General features: G+C 52.0%; 1 protein-coding gene across 7 annotated transcripts in view; it reads right to left on the bottom strand.

Moving 5' to 3' along the window:
• Positions 1–888: 888 nt before the first annotated feature.
• CSMD2 (CUB and Sushi multiple domains 2) overlaps positions 889–17,273 on the bottom strand; it is a 618,865-nt gene continuing 602,480 nt past the window's right edge. For all 7 annotated transcript variants that reach the window (XM_051832045.2, XM_051832046.2, XM_051832047.2 and 4 more), the window contains 6 exons: positions 14,407–14,568; positions 12,345–12,457; positions 10,297–10,384; positions 9,768–9,906; positions 9,393–9,607; positions 889–8,693 (listed from right to left, as the gene is read on the bottom strand). In XM_051832045.2, coding sequence (XP_051688005.2) covers positions 9,448–9,607; positions 9,768–9,906; positions 10,297–10,384; positions 12,345–12,457; positions 14,407–14,568 — 662 coding nt within the window. In that variant the 3' untranslated portion in view covers positions 889–8,693; positions 9,393–9,447. The remainder of the gene's footprint in view (positions 8,694–9,392; positions 9,608–9,767; positions 9,907–10,296; positions 10,385–12,344; positions 12,458–14,406; positions 14,569–17,273) is intronic.

The following is a 17,273-nucleotide window of genomic DNA, read 5'->3' as shown; positions in this document are numbered from 1 at the left end:
TCGCAGTTGAAGTTTGCTCATCCACGTTCCCTCCCTTCTCCTCACTGAGTGGGACAGGGTAGGCAGCTCTTCGCCTTTAGACCCTACTGTCCTTGAAATCTGAGCAGGAGTTGACTGAGTGCACTATTTCCGAATTTGACTTGCTTTGTCCAGAATCCTTGGGAAACCTGTTTCTCCCTGAAGTTCCAGAGTACAGCACATACTGTAGCAGTGATTGGGATGCACTCATACTTCGTGTGTTGGGGACAAAGATGAGACCTGGGAGGGAACGAGGAGGAGGAAGCCCCAAGTCGTGTTCACATGTTTGCGTGGAACTTCTCTCCAGTAGTGGCTCCGATACTGACCAGACCCACGGGACTTGCCTTCCTGGGAGATGGGACAGAGGCCACAGACGTCTTGTCCATGCTCTTGCTGTTAGCCATGGTTTGACCACAGGTAGAGCAGGCATAGAGGTCAGTTATGAAATATGGGGTCTACAAAGGCTGACCAGCCAGTCCAGGCATGAAGAACTTTGTTGTCCAAGAGGGTTTAATCTGGATAGCTGAAAGCTGGCCAGGGCCAGTGGGACTGAAAATGTGATACTAGGAAAAAATCCTGTGTGAGAGAGATGCCTCATGGACTGGCGCTCACCCCCCGGCAGCCCCCATGGCAGTATGAAGCAGGAATCTGACTTGCGGGGCCAACTTGCTCTTAGGTAGCAGGAACCGTCAGGTGAGAGTGGGGTATCCTGGGGTTGAGCTCTAGGGAGGGGTGGGGCGGGGAGGGACCTGGTAGTTACCTGATAGGAGGGAGCTAGCTTGGGGGCAGAGGAAGGGCCGAGGGAAGAAAGGAGAGCAACTCAGAAAGCGAGGGGGTGGGTGAGGAGGGAAGAGGAACAGAAATGAGAAGGAGCAAAGGAGCAGGCGGGGAAGAGGTCACCAAGATAAGAAGGTGGGAAAAGCTAAGAGGTAGAGAGGGACCAGCTGTCGTCCAATGAGTGAGGGAGGCAGACAGCCAGGCCAGGTGGGAATGGGGCAGGCAGAACTGGAGAGGCAAGAGCAGGAACTGGAGCAGGTTGGAGGGGCAGGTGAAGCTGGAAGAACAGGAGGCAGCTGCTGTGGTTTCCAAGTGAGACGTGGAGGGCGGGCTGCACTGCTTGGCTCAACCTTCTGTATCCGCCCTCTGTTCCATTCTGTGACCCGGACTCCGTAGTAACCACGGTCCAGGATTCTCAGGCTGCAGTGTCCAAGATGCGAGCCACCAGCTACGTGTGCCGACTGAGCCCTCCACATGTGATGAATCTGCATTGAGATGTGTTGTGCACGTGAAATAGACACCAGATTTTGTGGACTGGTATGAGAAAAGGAAAAGATCTCCATATTTTTTATATAGGTTTCATCTTGGAATATCTTGAAATAATATTTTGGATATATTAGGCACAATAAAATATTTATTGAAGTGAATTTCACCTGCGGCTTTTTCCTTTTAGAATGTGGCTACTGGGAAAATGTAAATCATGCACTCCACTTGCATTTGCAGCTCACAGGCTGTTCCTCTTCTTGGCACTGTTCTAGGACATTTGAAGTAGAAAGACCCCCCGAAAGCCTCATTTTGTAGATCAGGCAGATAAATCCCAGGGGCCTGTTCAAGAGCACCCGGCGAATGTAGCAACCCCTGGACCAGGACCCGGGACTGTCGATCCCGTCAGTGCAGTTTCCTCCGTGAGCTCGAGCCGGCCGGACACAGCCTGTGCTGCGCACAGCTACGAGGGCGGTCACCCTCCTGTAACCACGCGAGGAGTACGAGAGGTGGACCTGCTGCCCCACACCTGCCTGCCTGCCTTCAGGGGCCTCGCTGTTGCTCTTGTAGGGAGGCTCCTTCACGATGGGCCACCAGGTGAAGGTGTAAGCAAACTTGACCCCTAGCAGCCTGTAGTTGATCCACGAGCCGGGACCCGGAAGGAAATATCTGCCTTTGGCGTGGGGTGAAGCAGAGGAGTCGCAGTCTTTATCTCCTATCATCCTAGTTTTCAGAACCTTTTCAGAGCTTATCTCATTGACACCTACAGGGAAGCTTTTGAGTGAAGATACTGTGCCTGCTAAGGAGGGGAACTTGTCCCGGAGCCTGCGGTCTGATGAACTTGGAGCCAGAAGAGCAGAGGCCTCTCGCCTGGGCTTGCTGGCCGTTGGTCTGCTGCTCTTTCTCCTGTGGGATCCGGAGGCGGGTCACACTGCCATCAGGCACTCTTCCGCACCCAGGACTTTGCGATGCTGATTCACCCCCGGTTTCTGTAGGATCCTAGGGTGTGGGAGATGGACTTTGATACGGGCCTAGCACGTCTCATCCATAAGAATGCCCTATGTCAGGGCTGAAGTCTGCCCCCAGCACTGCCCACCCGAGAGTGCTGAATCTCCCAACTCAGTCCTCTTGGTCCTTGCCGGTGCTGCGTGTGCTTCTGCGAGGGCTCGGGCTCCACAGCCCTCTCCCGGACCTTGTCTTCAGTCCATGGCAAGCAGAGTTCCTACAGATGAACTCCATGAGACCGAAGCACCCAGGGTCAGGACTGCCTGCCTCTCCCGGGCCTCCCTCACGTGGCTGGTTTTACCCATCATCGCCTCCTAACGCCTTGGCTGCTGCCTCTTCCCACTTCAGGCTCCTGCCCGCCCCTCCAAACCTGTCCATCCAGCCCTTCTGAAATGCTCCATGTTGACCAACACACCCCTCACCCCCCATAGTCTGTCTCTTACCCTCTTCTGTACCAGTTGACCTTACTGAAGCCTAGCTTTTTCTGGCGGATCCTGTATCTTTGCTGGCCTTTCCGAAAGGAAGCTGCCCCTGGCTCCCAGCTCAGGTGCCTCTTGGCATGGAGGCATGGTTGCTGTCCTCAGTGCCTGCTGCTGCCTGCAGAGCGTTGCTGCTGTTCCTTCCTATGCATTTGACCACGGGGCTGGCGTTGTGGCACAGAGTGGGGTAAGCTACGGCCTGCACTGCCAGAATCCTCTAGCTGGTTCGAGTTCTGGCTGTTCTACTTCTTATCTGGCTCCCTACTAATGCACCAAGGGCTTGGGCCCCCACACCCATGTGGGAGACCCATGTAGGCGACCCATGTGGGCTCCTGGCTACTGGCTTCTGGCTTTCGCCTGGCCCATCCATGGCCATTGCAGCCATCTGGAGAGTGAACCAGCAGATGGAAGAGCGCTCTCTCCCTCTCCCTCTCTTTCTATAACTCTTTCAAACAATAATTAAAAAAGGATCCAATAGCTATAAAGGGTCTGAGGGCCAGGCACGATTTGGGACTTTAGGTAGCTGACCGTAATTTCAGCCTCCCCCAACTCAGTGAGATAGTTTTGTTAGCATCCCCATTTTACAGTGGGGCTGTGGAGATTCAGGACAAGTTGCTTGAGTAGGAAAGCCCAGATTCCAACTCAGCTAGTTTGGGTCCAAGGCCTGAACTCTTAATGCCACTCTACCATAAGGCCCTTTGAAAGTCCCTGTTCTTTCAATGCCTATGCCATTCATCTGTATCATAAAGAGTCTTCCGCTGGGGGACTGGCACTGTGGTATAGCAGGTAAAGCTACCACCTGCAGTGCCAGCATCCCATATTGGTGCCAGTTCGTGTCCCAACTGCTCTACTTCCAACCCAGCTCCCTGCTAATGGCCAGGGAAAAGCAGCAGAAGATGGTCCAAGTGTTTGGGCCCCTGCCACCCACATGGGAGACCTAGAAGCAGCTCTTGGCTCCTGGTTTGGCCCAGCCCTGGCCATTGTGACTATCTGGGGAGTGAACCAGTGGATGGAAGTTCTCTCTGTCTCTGTCTCTCTCTCTGTCTCCCTCTCTCTCTGTAAGTATTTCAAATAAATAAATAAAATCTTAAAAACAATAGTATTCCCCCCGTGTCTGGGTCAGCTCTCACTTCCTGCATGTTCTGCAGTCATCCAAGACTTCCTCCCCTGTTGGCAGTCTTCCTCTACCCCCCAGCTCTTGCTGTCACCCAGGCTGACTCTGCATCCTGCAGAAGGGCTATGTGGAAGGCCATCTTTGATTTCATGGTTGTCTCTACCACTCCAGCTCGAACATATCTTGTTCTTGACCCCACCTGTGACAGCATGAATTCAACTAATTTAGACACCCATCTCTCTCCTGAGCTGAATATTTGCATAAACAACTACTGGTATCCCTTCTGGGGGATGACATATCCATTTAATTTCTCCAAGCCTGCTCTCCAGCCACCCACCCCTTCTTTTCCATCATTCGCCATCATCCACCTGGTTACTCAAGGCAGACATCCAGGAGTCACCCGAGCCTTCTTTCTCCTTCTACATTCAGCCCGTCACCAAATCATGTGAAATCGGTCTCTGAGATATCTATCATAAATCCTTCCGTTTCTCGCCATTCCTAATAATTACCGCCTTCATCCTGGCTGCCATCGCCCCCACCTGGCTGCTGTTGGTCCTCTTACTCGTGCTCCTGCAGCTACTCTTGGCTATCTTCAACCGAAGCTCCAAAGAAAACCGAGTCATGCCATTCGGCTTCTTGTGACAGGTGCATGATTTTGCACTTGCCTTGGGTCATGCACTGTTCACACACCAGCCACCTTGACCTCCCTTCAGTTCCTCCAACAAACTTCGCACAAGTAGTTCTCATTACTTCCAGAGCTCTTCCCCGCATTCACCACTCACACTCATCCTTCAGGTCTCACTTCAAGTCACCAAAATGCAGTCACTCCTGCCTCAACCTCGGGTATCGCCTGCTCCCACTGGTTCCCACAGAACACTCGTCGCAGTCTATTAGTCCTTGCTTATTTCTTAGTGTTTGTGCTGAGCACTGCTGGTCTTCCTTACAAGCTCTGGGTAGCTAGCGCCTTCCATGGAACCCATGTGCCCCAGGCTTCCCCTCTGTTAAGTTCCAACATGCTCATGCTTCATACAAAGGCAATCCCAACCCCCTTGATCCATGCTCCTTCTAGGACTACAGTAATAGGACTATCAGAGATGTTGCCCATCTGTCAGTAGGGGATGGAGCCTGGGTGGGGTTCAGTGCGCGCAGAGCCTTCTGGGATTGTCACGGTGCCTCCACATGGAGTTTAATTCCCATGCGGCCATCATGGCATTTCCTCCTTCCTGGTCCCAGATAGGACACAGGTGCATCATGGGAAAGAAGGCAGGTAAGGGGATCAAGTTACTATGCAGGGCTGCAGGATTTGAACCCAGGCTCTCAGATATGGGATGCAGGTGTCCCAATTAGCATATTAACAACTGTGCCAAATGCTGGCCTCCAAACTCTATACCTCCCTTTTACGTCCTCTCCTCAGCCCTTGGAAACCACCATTCTATTTTCTGTTTTTATGGACTGTTCTAGGTACCTTATATACATGAGGTCCGGCAGGGTTGTCCTTTTCTGACTTGTTTATTCTGTTTAGCATAACATCCTCAGGTTTCATCCATGTGACAACATGTGTCAGAATTCCCTTTTTATGGCTATGTACTATTACACAGTATGTTTAGACCACATTTTATATAGCCACTCATCCACGGATGGACATGGATGGCTCCTTCTACCTTTTGGATGTTTTCAGTAATACTGCCATGTCTACACAGCTCTCTTCATGACCCTAACTTTAATTCCTTCGGACATACTCTGGAGCACAGAATTGTTGGATAATATGGTAATTTCATTTTTAATTTTTTGAGGCACAACCATATGGTTTTCCACACCTGCTGCACCATTTTACATTCCCACAGCCAGGACACAAGACTTCCAATTTCCCTACCTCCTTGCCAGCATTTGTTATTTTCTGGTTTTTTTTTTGATAGCAGCCATTCTAATGGCTGTGAAGTGGTATCTCATTGTGGTGTTGATTGGCATTTCCCTCATAATTAGTGATGATGACGATCTTTACACACCCCTGTTGGCTACTGGTGTATTTTATTGGGAAAATGACTTCTTTTGTAGGAGTTCTGTATGTTTTGGAGGGTTCATAGTCCTTCCTGATCTTGGACATTAACCCCTTAGCAGAGACACGATTGGAAATATTTTCTCCCATTCCACAGGTGGCCCTTTTCACTCTGTTGTCTTTTGGTGCACACAGAAGTTTTACATTTTGATATAGTCTAATCGATGCACTTGTTTTCTTTTGCTGCTGGTATGTTTGGTGTCATAGCCAGGAGTTCATTATGAAATCTAATGTCATGAAGAGGTCCCCTGTGTCTTCTGGCAAGGCTTTTATAGTTTTAGGTGTTACACTGGGGTCCTTGATTCATTCCGAGCTGAGTTTTGTGGGTGGTGGGAATTCTCAGCAGGTGGCATTGGCAACACGACACAGCTAAAAGCGACTCGCACTTTTCCACTCTTGGACTGTGGCCCGAAACGTTCTCTTTCCTCTTCACCTTCCCCAACACTCACCCTTAGCCATGAAAGAAGCCATAAAGAATGTAAGAAAACCAATGCAAAAATTTATATTTTATTTGAATTCAAAAAATTTAAAATTGCTTTCAAATTCAGGAAAGTACCATAATGCAGGACCCCAGGGGGAAGCCTCACAGACAGAGACAGATAAATTAAATGCATATACTGCAGACAAGCCGGGGGAGGTGTAGATTACATATTTACAGCACTTGATGTTTTCTGAAAACCATATTTATACATTTTATTACATTTACAAAAAAAGGCTTCCACTACCGTTTACCTACAATAATGAAAAAAAATGTACACCTTTTTTTTCTTTTTTGGTACTGTACAAACTTTGTATAATAAAAATATATCTCTGTACAAAAGATTTTTTTGTTCATTTTTGTTTTACTTTTTTTTTCTCATGGGATGGCGGTGGTGGGCCTATGGCGTGATCGGCAGGGGAGGGGCTTGTTCTGCCCTGCTCCTTTCCCAGCCTCTGCAGGTGGCGAGAAATGCCGGGGGGGGGGGGGGGCGCACAGCAGAGTGCGGGGCCCCAGCAGCAAGTGCTCCTTGGGCATCTCTTGGACTTGACAAGGAGACACAAGGATCGAGAGGTGGGGGGCGGGGGGCGGAGAGGGAGTCCACAGGTGGTCTGAGTGAGAGTACGAAGCTGGAGGGCAGCAGCCGGAGAGCTTCCTGCGCGTGTGTCCAGGGAAGGAGAGAGGCGAGAGTGTGGGTGCCTGGCTTGGTCCTCTCCCACCGACCCAGAGATGCTGCATCCCAGCGTGGGTGCAGGCAGGAAGGGGCTCCCGCCTTTGTCTGTCTCCACTGTATCTGCTGGAAGCTAATGTGTCACTTCACTAGGGCCATCTCAACAGCAGAGCCCGTGTCCCCATCTCTCCAGTCCCACAGGACCCGAGGCCAGGCATGTCACACAGGCACAGGTGTGGACGCCTACCGGGACCTTCCCAAGGACAGAGCAGGTGGCTTCCCGGCAGTCCTCGTGGGGAATTCATGGCTGAGCCATGCACACAAAACTGTGAGAATCAAGCAAAGCCACTTGCAAGCAGCGGCACAGGGGTGACTTCCCTCCTCCCAATCTTTTGATTCAGGAGCTCCCGTGTCCTTGGTTGGCTGTGGGCAGGGGCTGCTGGGAGCCAAGGGACCTGCACTGGCTCCAGGAGGCCTGGGGTCCTGGGTCCTTGTCCTGATGTTGCCCACGTGCCAACAGCAGAACCCAGATAGGACACACGGGTCCCCGGCCCAACCTGCCAGAGCTGGCAGAGTGCTCCTGTGGGGATTCATCCACTCCTCCCTGCGTTTGCTGTCCCCTCTAGACCTGGGTGTCGGGCAGCTGGTGTAGCGGGGTCAGACCCATCGGCATTTGTACTGACTCCTCACTTCCTGACCTTTCCTCGCCTGTACCTGCTGGTGGACCGGAAGTAACCGCTGAGAAGCATCAGGCAGAGCAGAGGAGCCGTCATTCGCTGGGTCCTGCGGCAGGCTGGCTCCTCTGTCCTGCCCGGGGCCTCCCGGCTGCCTCCAGACCTGGCGTCCCCGTCTGGACCACAGACAGTCTCCTCTTCCGTCGGCTGACAGATCTGAGCTTGGGATCTTGGCAGATTCCTGCCCTGTCTCCCTCAGGCTCCCCCTTCTCCCATGCTGCCCAGGACCCAAATGACTTTTTAATTCCTTGGGTTCAGAACTCAAGGCAATGATGTTTGGAAAAAAATAAAGAAATTCCTTTCCAAGCTGTTTCTGAAGATTCCCCCCGGGCCCCCGGGGCCATCTTGCTGTCCCTGTCCGCCCACAGACCCTGGCTGCCGAGTGCCGGCCAGCAAGGGATGGATCTCGGTACTGCATTCACCAGGTTCTCACATGTGGGACGCCGGAGGCCACGTTGGGTCAGAAGCTGATCGTGCCCCTCCCCCCAGCCCCTGCCTCTTCTCTGTGTCTCTGGGAGCAGGGCTGGGCATCCTTGCCACACACATCTCTTTTTATCTTTTATGGCCTCTTCCATGCGATGCAAGTGAAGGGGAGGAGCGTGTGTGTGTGCTCAGTCCCACACACACACACACACACACGCACATCCACAAACTGCTTTGCTTGTTTTCAACCCATAAACTCCCTTCCTCTGTCTGCAGCCCGGCTTCCTTGACTGTCCGCAGCCAGGGCACGGCGGGAGCCCCTCTCCAGGGTGGCAGACGCAGAAGGTGGCAGGGCGAGGGCCCGAGTCCCAGCAGTGGCAGACACAGGCGGAGAGACGGACGGAGATGGGGGACTGGGCGCTGTGCTCAGGGGGCTCCTTCCTGCCCCCCGGGGAGCTGGGGACAAAAAGACCACAGCAAGGTTTGCACAAGGAGAGCGGGGTGGAGGAGGAGCTGGGGAGCAGAAGGCAAGAGCAAGGAGGCAGGGCCAAGGAGACGGTGGTGGTGGTGGGGGGGGAAGAACAGGCAAACATCGGCTGTCTCTCTCCTCAGCTCTGCTTTTCGGTCTCCGCCAACAGGGACAGGGCGGGGCGTGGAGGGCACACAGGCTTGGCTTGCACTTCCATCTCCATCAACACTTCAAAGACCCGACTAAAACTTCGCAATTGGACGTATTTAAGGGGGACAGTGTGATATTTCAATACATGTAAACAAAAATGATGGCTAGAGGTTGCGGAGTGGATGGGGACACCTTAACCTTAACTGTGCCTGACCAGCGGCCTGAGGCTCCTCCCCGTCCTTGTTGACCCAGGGGCTGGAGGCCAACACCCCCCCTTATTAGCCTCATGAACTTGGTCAGGGTCACCCGTTAGGCACCTGTTTTGCATTTTCTCATCTGTAAAGGGGATGCTAAGAGTATCTTCCTCCCAGGTGGTGTAGGGAATCATTGAGCCTGCGCCGCCACGTATCTGGGAAGTGCCTGGTGCACAGCCCTTGTGCGTGTGTGTGTGTGTGTGTATGCAGGTGTGTGTCAGCGCCCCCACGCCCGCCCAGGCACCAATCTCTGCCATCCCATCTCAGGCACCTCCCACTCACCGGCTGCTGGAGGCGGGGCTCTCGGTGGCGGTGGGGCGGCAGCCAGGCCTGGGGGCTATACTGCAGTACACACCGTGCTGACCGTGAACTCCGCCTCGCTGGCCATGATGTCCGTGGGCTGGATGTTGCGATCATACATTGGGTTCTCAAACGTGGCTCGAACGTTCGTGTTCTCGTGGCCTGCGTAGCCGTTGAAGGGAACCTTGGGTCTTCTCCTGGGAGGGAGACAGCACGGGGTGGGGCCGTGAAGAGGGGGAGGCACAGCGGGCTCCTTGGGGCCTTTTAGTCCTCACAGCTCTCCTGAGCTGCCAAGGCTCCGGGTGGCTTTGGGCTGGGGCATCACCCTGCCTGCCCAGCCGCCTCCCTCGTGGGTACCTGTGTTTGTAGAGATACAGCACGAAGCCCGCGATGATGAGGGCGATGAAAGGCACCAGGATGGCAGCGGCCACCGAGCTGCTGTTGGAAGCAAAGTGGCGGCCGATGGACTCGGGGTCTGACTCCCACAGCCTGAGGTCTGCAAAGGCCCAGAGCATTAGAACTCAAGTCACAGCACCACACCCCGAGGCGCACGACCCCGGCATGCGTGGCTGTGGCCGGGGACGCCACCTGGAGCCTGCCCGCCCCTGGGGAAGGGTGCTAATGGCTGCCACGCCCCGGAGGCCGGTGCTCAGGCCCTGGGAACGTAACCTGCGGGAGACAGGGTCTCAGAACCGTCTTCCGAGGCTGCCACGCCCTCCACGTGTCTTACATAGCTGTCCTTGTCCTTGGCACTATCCCAGAGCTTGTGTTAGACCCTCAAGCACCTGCCTGGCCCCAGAGAGGATGAGAACCCCAGTGGGGCCTTCAGCACCGCCCCCCCTGCCCCACCCACCCCAGCCCCCTGCTCGGGACAGACACCAGTTACCGAGTCTCTGAAAGCCGAAATGCCCGAAGCCTTGGCCCTTGACGGAGCCTTGGTAGATGAAGGTACCTCCAGAGGACTCGGAGGAGACCTGGGAAGTGAGGAGCACAGAGAGCGAGAGGGGAGGCTGTGGAAGGATCTAGAACTGCTGCTGACACGTTCAAAGGTAAAGGCTGCCAGACAGGCCAGGGTCACCACTGACCCGGCGCGGCAGACGGGTGACAACTTGCCCACCCCCCGGCCCTGGCCGGCCTGAGCGACCCACTGAGTTGGGCCAGGGGCACTCCCACTTGGATGAGGTGGGGTGAAAACCTTAGTTTTTACTGCTCAAATCACGAAATGTATCCCTGCCTGTTTCTCATTGTCAGGTGGGGAATAAGAGCCACACCTGTGTCATGGGGTTGTGAGGGTTAAATGAGCTCACACAGAGAAAGCACTCAACTCGGAACAACCAGGCTCACACCCATGGGCGCTGATATTCCTGACGTGAATGAACAGCCTTTGGAGCGTGACAGACCAAACAGAACCTTGACTAAACTGTGCCAAGTGCATTGAGCGCATGTGGGACACGAGCCACCATTCCAATGGCCGCTATTTGGCTCACAATGGCCGACACAATGGCTCCCTGCCCCCCAGTGCTGCTGTGCCTCCATGATGCTCGTGTGACACGTGGCCTGTGGCCTGAGCTTTGAGGATACTCCAGGAGGCTTCCCCCTGCTCCAGTGCCCGAGGGCTGCCTTCTGTCTACCATGCCCTAAGCGGGCTTCCCCATCTTGTTCCTCCAACACATGGCTGGCTGTGGAGGGGGCCCTGATGGCCGGTGGTCGTCCTAGGCGCCGGCTGCAGCTGCTGCTGGCCCTCCAGAGCCCACTCTCATCTTGGCCCTGGCCTGCATGCCCAGCTCCACGTCCCAACTTTGACCCTTGTTCTCGCACGTCCAGCGCCCCTCCCAGCATGGTGGATGGCAGAATCTCTTGTTCCTTTGCAGAGTTTGCACTGCCACTGTTGGAGCTGGCGGGAACCTCCGGGCATACAAAAGGCCTGTGTGTGCCAGCCCCTGGGGAAGCCAGATGGTTCTCTGTATAAATCAGGCAATGTCACTCCAGTCACAGTGCGCTACCAGCTGGTCCCGTTGGGGAGGATGCACTGTGACCCCTCAGCTCTCTGCCACTCGGGCCCACTATGATGTCACTCTCCTTCCCACCCTCCTCTTCTAGCGCCAAAAACCCAAGGCAGGGAGGCCAGGGTACTCAGGGCTGCCACCTGGGAGGCAGGGGTGCATGGCTGTGGCACCCCCTTCCACCTCCAGAATGCCCTAGGACGCAATGTCTTTCCCACCGCAGAATGCAAGGCTCCTCCCGCCCCCATGTCCTGGTCTCTCAAGCTGTGCTAAGTCACACTGTGTGCACACCCTCAAGAGAGAGTGGACGCCACAGGTGCTCCTCTGGGACTTGGCACCTCTCCCGGTCCCCACCACCACCACATCCCCACTGCACTCCCTCCCCTCGCTGGCGCTTCCCTTTCTGGAGTTTCTGTTACTCCTGGTCAGTTGTGGTCCCAAAATACCACATGGAAAATTCCAGAAATAAACATTTCATAAGTTTTAAATCACGTTTATGTTATACTGTAATTGTTCAACCGTACTATTAGGTTTTGTTGGTCTTTTTACTGTGCCTAATTGACAAACTAAACTTTCTCACAGGGAGAAACAGGTTCAGGACTGCGCACAGCTTCTAGTACCCACTGGGGGCCCCGGAACACATTCCCCTGGGCTGAGGGTCGGGCTCTATGCCTTGAGTTCGCTCCCGTCCCACAGGCCCACGGCCCCGTGCTTCCTGTTCCATCTCCCTCCGCCCTGCTGCCCCCGGACTCCTAGTCCCCCTCTGGCCTCCTCCCTTGCAGAGGGGCACGCCTGTCCCCAGTCCTGGCCCCATGAACCCTCCAGGCGAGTTTCCATGGAGCTCCTGGCGTTCCCACACTCTGTCCTCCTCTGCCTGCAATTGGGGAACCGGGGCTGGGGTGGGGACGAGGAGTCAGTGAGCCCAACTTACGTGCCCGTCCAGAGCCCAGTGGTCGTCTCTGAACTTGTTCACGAAGATCTCTGCAGGCCCCATGATCTGGTAAACGTGGAGCAGGAGGTGGAAATCTTCTTTCTTGTAAGTTCCTGGGGAGAGAGAGACCAGGGAGTGCCCACACGTGTGGCTGCGAGTGAGTGGAGTTTCACCCGTACGTTGAGATAAGCGACAGTTATGTACAGCGTTGGGTGGGGGGCGCTCTGTGGGCTGAATGTGAGTATTGGCAAGCTTGTGCACACATGTGTTCACAGCTGGGCTGCTGGGAGCAGACTGGGGTCCTGGTCACACATGCCCAGCTGAGAAGATGACTGTGTTTCCACCTGCCCTTAATACACATTCATGTTTACAACTCGGTGGGTGCCACAGTACAGGACGGCAGGTGCATGGGAGAGGGCCAAGGTGTTTATGACTGTGTGCTGGAACAAATGAGTGAAGAATGTGACTGTGGAATTGTGCTGTGTGTGCACATGGGTGGTGTGTTAATCTATTCAATGAACACTTGGTTTCTAAGAGATGTAGTTTTTCTGATTATGGAAACATTGAATATTGGGGAAATTTTGGAAAATGCAGAAATCCCTGAAGAATCTGTCTAACACTAAGAAACTACTACTATTGACATTTTGGTGTAAATATTTCCTGATTTCTTATGAAGATAAACTTTGCCTTTAAGAGACTGAGGTCTGGGACTGGGGCAGCGGGTCAAAGACCTGGCCTGAAGCACCCGCATCCCATATGGGTGTTGGTTCTAGTCCTGGCTGCTCCTCTTCTGATCCAGCTCTCTGCTGCGGCCTGGGGGAGCAGTAGAAGATGGCCCAAGTGCTTGGCCCCTGCACCCACGTGGGAGACTCGGAAGAAGCTCTTGGCTCAGCTCCAGCCATTGCAGCCATTTGGGGAATGAACTAGTGGATGGAAGACCTCTCTGTTTCTACCTCTCTCTGTAACTCTGTCTTTCAAATAAGTAAAATAAATCTTTAACAAACAACAAAAAAGAGACTGAGGTCTTATTTTAAATGCATCAGGGTGGCTGCACATCCCCTAAAATTGATGAAATATTGTACTTAGTGGAAATACTAAAAATTCTATTTCTTTATTTCTGGGAAATTACCTATTTCCAATTTGTATGCAATGGGGAAAAGCCCTGTAAAGTGAACATCCTTTATTCCTATGTGTTAGGCTCCCTCTGTATCCGTGTCTTGGGACAGACAGTGGTAGAAGTGTAATTAATGGATCCAATCAGTTTCCAAGATCTGGATACAAACTGCTGACTTGTTTTTTAGAATGGTACTGTTTAATCCTCTCACCAGCACTCAGGTTTACTGATTCCAAAACTCTTGAGCTGATGGGATGAAGTGGAACATGACATTTGTGTTGACTTGTTTTTTGATCAGTGCTGAACAATATTCTTGCCTTTGTTCACTGGCTGGCTGTGTTTTGGCTTCTGGGAATTCCCTGCCTCCTATTTTCGACCTCTCTTCTCTTTGCTTAAAAAAGTGCTTTCCACCGGCGCTGTGGCTCAATAGGCTAATCCTCCACCTAGCAGCGCCGGCACACCGGGTTCTAGTCCCGGTTGGGGCACCGGATTCTGTCCCGGTTGCCCCTCTTCCAGGCCAGCTCTCTGCTGTGGCCAGGGAGTGCAGTGGAGGATGGCCCAAGTGCTTGGGCCTTGCACCCCATGGGCGACCAGGATAAGTACCTGGCTCCTGCCTTCAGATCAGCGCGGTGCGCCGGCCACGGCAGCCATTGGAGGGTGAACCAATAGCAAAGGAAGACCTTTCTCTCTGTCTCTCTCTCTCACATCCACTCTGCCTGTCAAAAAAAAAAAGTGCTTTCCACATTCAAGGTACTAGTGTTGTCATCTGACCATTTCTCTTTAGTCCAAGGTGCTTTCATCACTCAAACAGTCCCCTCCTCTTCCCAAGAGGCAAGGCAGAGCCTTGCATGACAGCGCGATGCCATGATACCACACTCAGCCTTGGAACGGGCACTGCCCACCACCCTCACCGCCCGCCTTACACTCAGGACACGGCTTGCTTCTTACCAGCCAAGTGCAGCTCCACACCACTGTGGTCAATCATGGTGGCGTTGACCTTGCTGTTGGCCACCTGGAGGCCAGTGACTTTGAGCATGGCCGGCTGCTTCTTCCCTTGGTACTCATAGGCCCCTTTCCACAGAGAATTCTTGGCAAAAACGTCCCCAGGAACTAGAGGAATTGAGCAGCAGATGTAACAGGGACTTTGTGTGGCAGAACTGGGCCACCCGATTTATACTTAGACCTGATCCCAATCTACTGACTCAGCTGTTTCCTGTACCCAACACATGGGGAGGCGGTACAGTGCTCTGGCTCTCTGTGTTTCAGGGCAGGTGGGAATTGAAGTGAGCCTGTTGAAGAGATGTCTGCACTTGCATGTTCTCCGCAGCACTGTTCCTAGTGGCCAAGGGACGCAATCAGCCTGACCACCAACAGATGACCGGGTAGGAACTGTAGCATGGGGCTGATGCTGTGGAGCAGCAAGTTAAGCTGCAGCTTGCAGTGCCAGCAGCCCATCTTGGAGGGCTTGTTTGAGTCCCGGCTGCTCCTCTTCCAATCCAGCTCCCTGCTAATGCAACTGGGAAGGCAGCAGAAGATGCCCAAGTGCTTTGGTTCCTGCCACCACATGTGAGATCAGAAAGGAGTTTCTGGCTCCCGGCTTTGGCCTGGCCCAGACCTGGCTGTTGCAGCCCCTGGAGAGCAAAGCAGTGGATCAAAGTTCTCTCTCTCTCTCTCTCTCTCTCTCTCTCTCTCTCTCTCCTTTCTCTCTGCCTTATTTTAAAGAAAAAAGAAAAGGTGGCACATACACACAATGGAATACTATTGAGCCTTTAGAAAGAAGGGAATCCTGTCACTTGTGACCACATGGCTGAACCTGGAGGACACTGTGCTGAGTGGAGTGAGACGTTCACAGAAAGACAAATCCCATATGGCCACTTAGATGTGGGAGCTGAGACTCTGGAACTCACGGAGTGCAGAGTGGAAGGGTGGTTGCTGGGGCTGGGATGGGAGGGAGGGGGAGGTGGTGGTGAAGGATACAGAAGTTGAGCTGGGCAGAGGAATGCTTGAGTATCTGTTGCTCAGTCATGGACGCTGGTGAATAACAATGTGTTGCATATTGGGAAATTGCAAAAAGAATGCATTTCCAGTGTTCTCACCACACACACACACACACACACACACAACTAGGTGAGGCAACAGATATGTCAACCAGCGTGATTTTTCATCCCACCATGTAAACGTGTATCAGAATATCATAGTGTTGCCCATAAATACATGTAATTATTTGTTAATAAGAAATGAAACATAATAAAGGAAAAGGAGAGATACAGAGAAAACTAGAAAGAGAGAGGAATAAAGAGAAAAAAGGAAGGGCTTAAAAGGAGGAGAAAAGAAAAGAGAAGAGAAAGGAGTGACATGGCAGTTCAGTTTGATGGACAGGAACACAGCCAAGGAGTCAGATGGAGCTGGGTTCTTGGTTTATTTAATTGTTTTTTTGAGAGTGAGAGTGAGAAAGAGAGAGAGAGCGAGAGTGAGAGCGTGCAAGCATGAGACTGAGTGAGCACACTTCTTCTGGTTCACTCCCCTAACGCCTGCAGTGGTCTGGTTGGAGCTTGGCCTGGGTGGAAGCCAGAAGTCAGGAACTCCAGACCAGATTTGGAGACTGGGTTTGGAGAAACAAAGAGACGTCCAAGTATAGGAAGCACACAGAACTCCCAATAGACATGACCAGAAAAGATCCTCGCCACGACACATTATAATCAAACTCACCACAGTGAAACATAAAGAAAAGATTCTAAAATGTACAAGAGAGAAACGCCAGATTACTCTTAGAGGATCTCCAATTAGACTCACAGCAGACTTCTCATCAGAAACCCTACAGGCTAGGAGGGAATGGCGAGACACAGCCCAAGTACTAAGAGAAAAAAACTGCAATCCCAGAATATTATATCCTGCAAAGCTCTCATTTGTGAATAAAGGTGAAATAAAGGCCTTTCATAGCAAACAGAAATTGAAAGAATTTGTAACCAAAGGCCAACCCTGCAAAAGATGCTTAAAGATGTGTTACATAAACACAGAAACACGGTCATCAATATGAAAGTAGGTAAAGGAAGAAAATCTCTCAGTAAAAGATCACAGGAAGTTCAAACTATAAATTAGAAATATCTTTGGAAAAACAGGGCAAAGTCACTACTTATCAATAATCACATTGAATATAAATGGCATTGACTCTTCAGTTAAAAGACACAGACTGGCAGAATGGATTAAAAAACAAAACCCATCTATTTGCTGATTACAAGAAACACATCTTTCCAACAAAGGTGCATGCATACTGAAAGTGAAAGGTTGGAAAAAGATATTCCATACCAACAAAAACAAAAAAAGAGTTGGCGTAGCCATCTTAATATCAGACAAAATAGATTTTAACACAAAGATTGTTAAAAGAGACAAAGAAAGGCACTATATGATGATTAAGGGATCAATTCAACAGGAAGATGTAAATATTATAAACATGTGCACCTAATTACAGGGCACTGCGCTACTTAAAAGATATGCTAAGGGACTTAAAGGGAGACTTAGACTCTAATACAATAGTACTGGGGGGACTTCAATACTCCACTTTCAGAAATAGACAGATCAACCAGAAAGAAAATCAGCAGGAAACAGCAGATTTAATCAACACTATGGATCAAATGGATCTAAAAGGTATCTACTGAACTCTTCATCCTAAAGTTGAAGAATACATATTCTTCTCAGCAGTGCATGAAACTTTCTTTAGTATTGACCACACACTAGGCTATAAAGCAAGTCTCAGCAAATTCAAAAGAATCAAAATCATACCATGTATCTTCTCAGGCCACAGTGGAATGAAGCTG

The sequence above is a fragment of the Oryctolagus cuniculus genome, chromosome 7 (assembly GCF_964237555.1).
Source record: "Oryctolagus cuniculus chromosome 7, mOryCun1.1, whole genome shotgun sequence".
NCBI lineage: Eukaryota > Metazoa > Chordata > Mammalia > Lagomorpha > Leporidae > Oryctolagus > Oryctolagus cuniculus.
The sequence above is the reverse complement of the archived record's forward strand: the minus strand, read 5'-3'. Positions and strand labels throughout refer to the sequence as shown.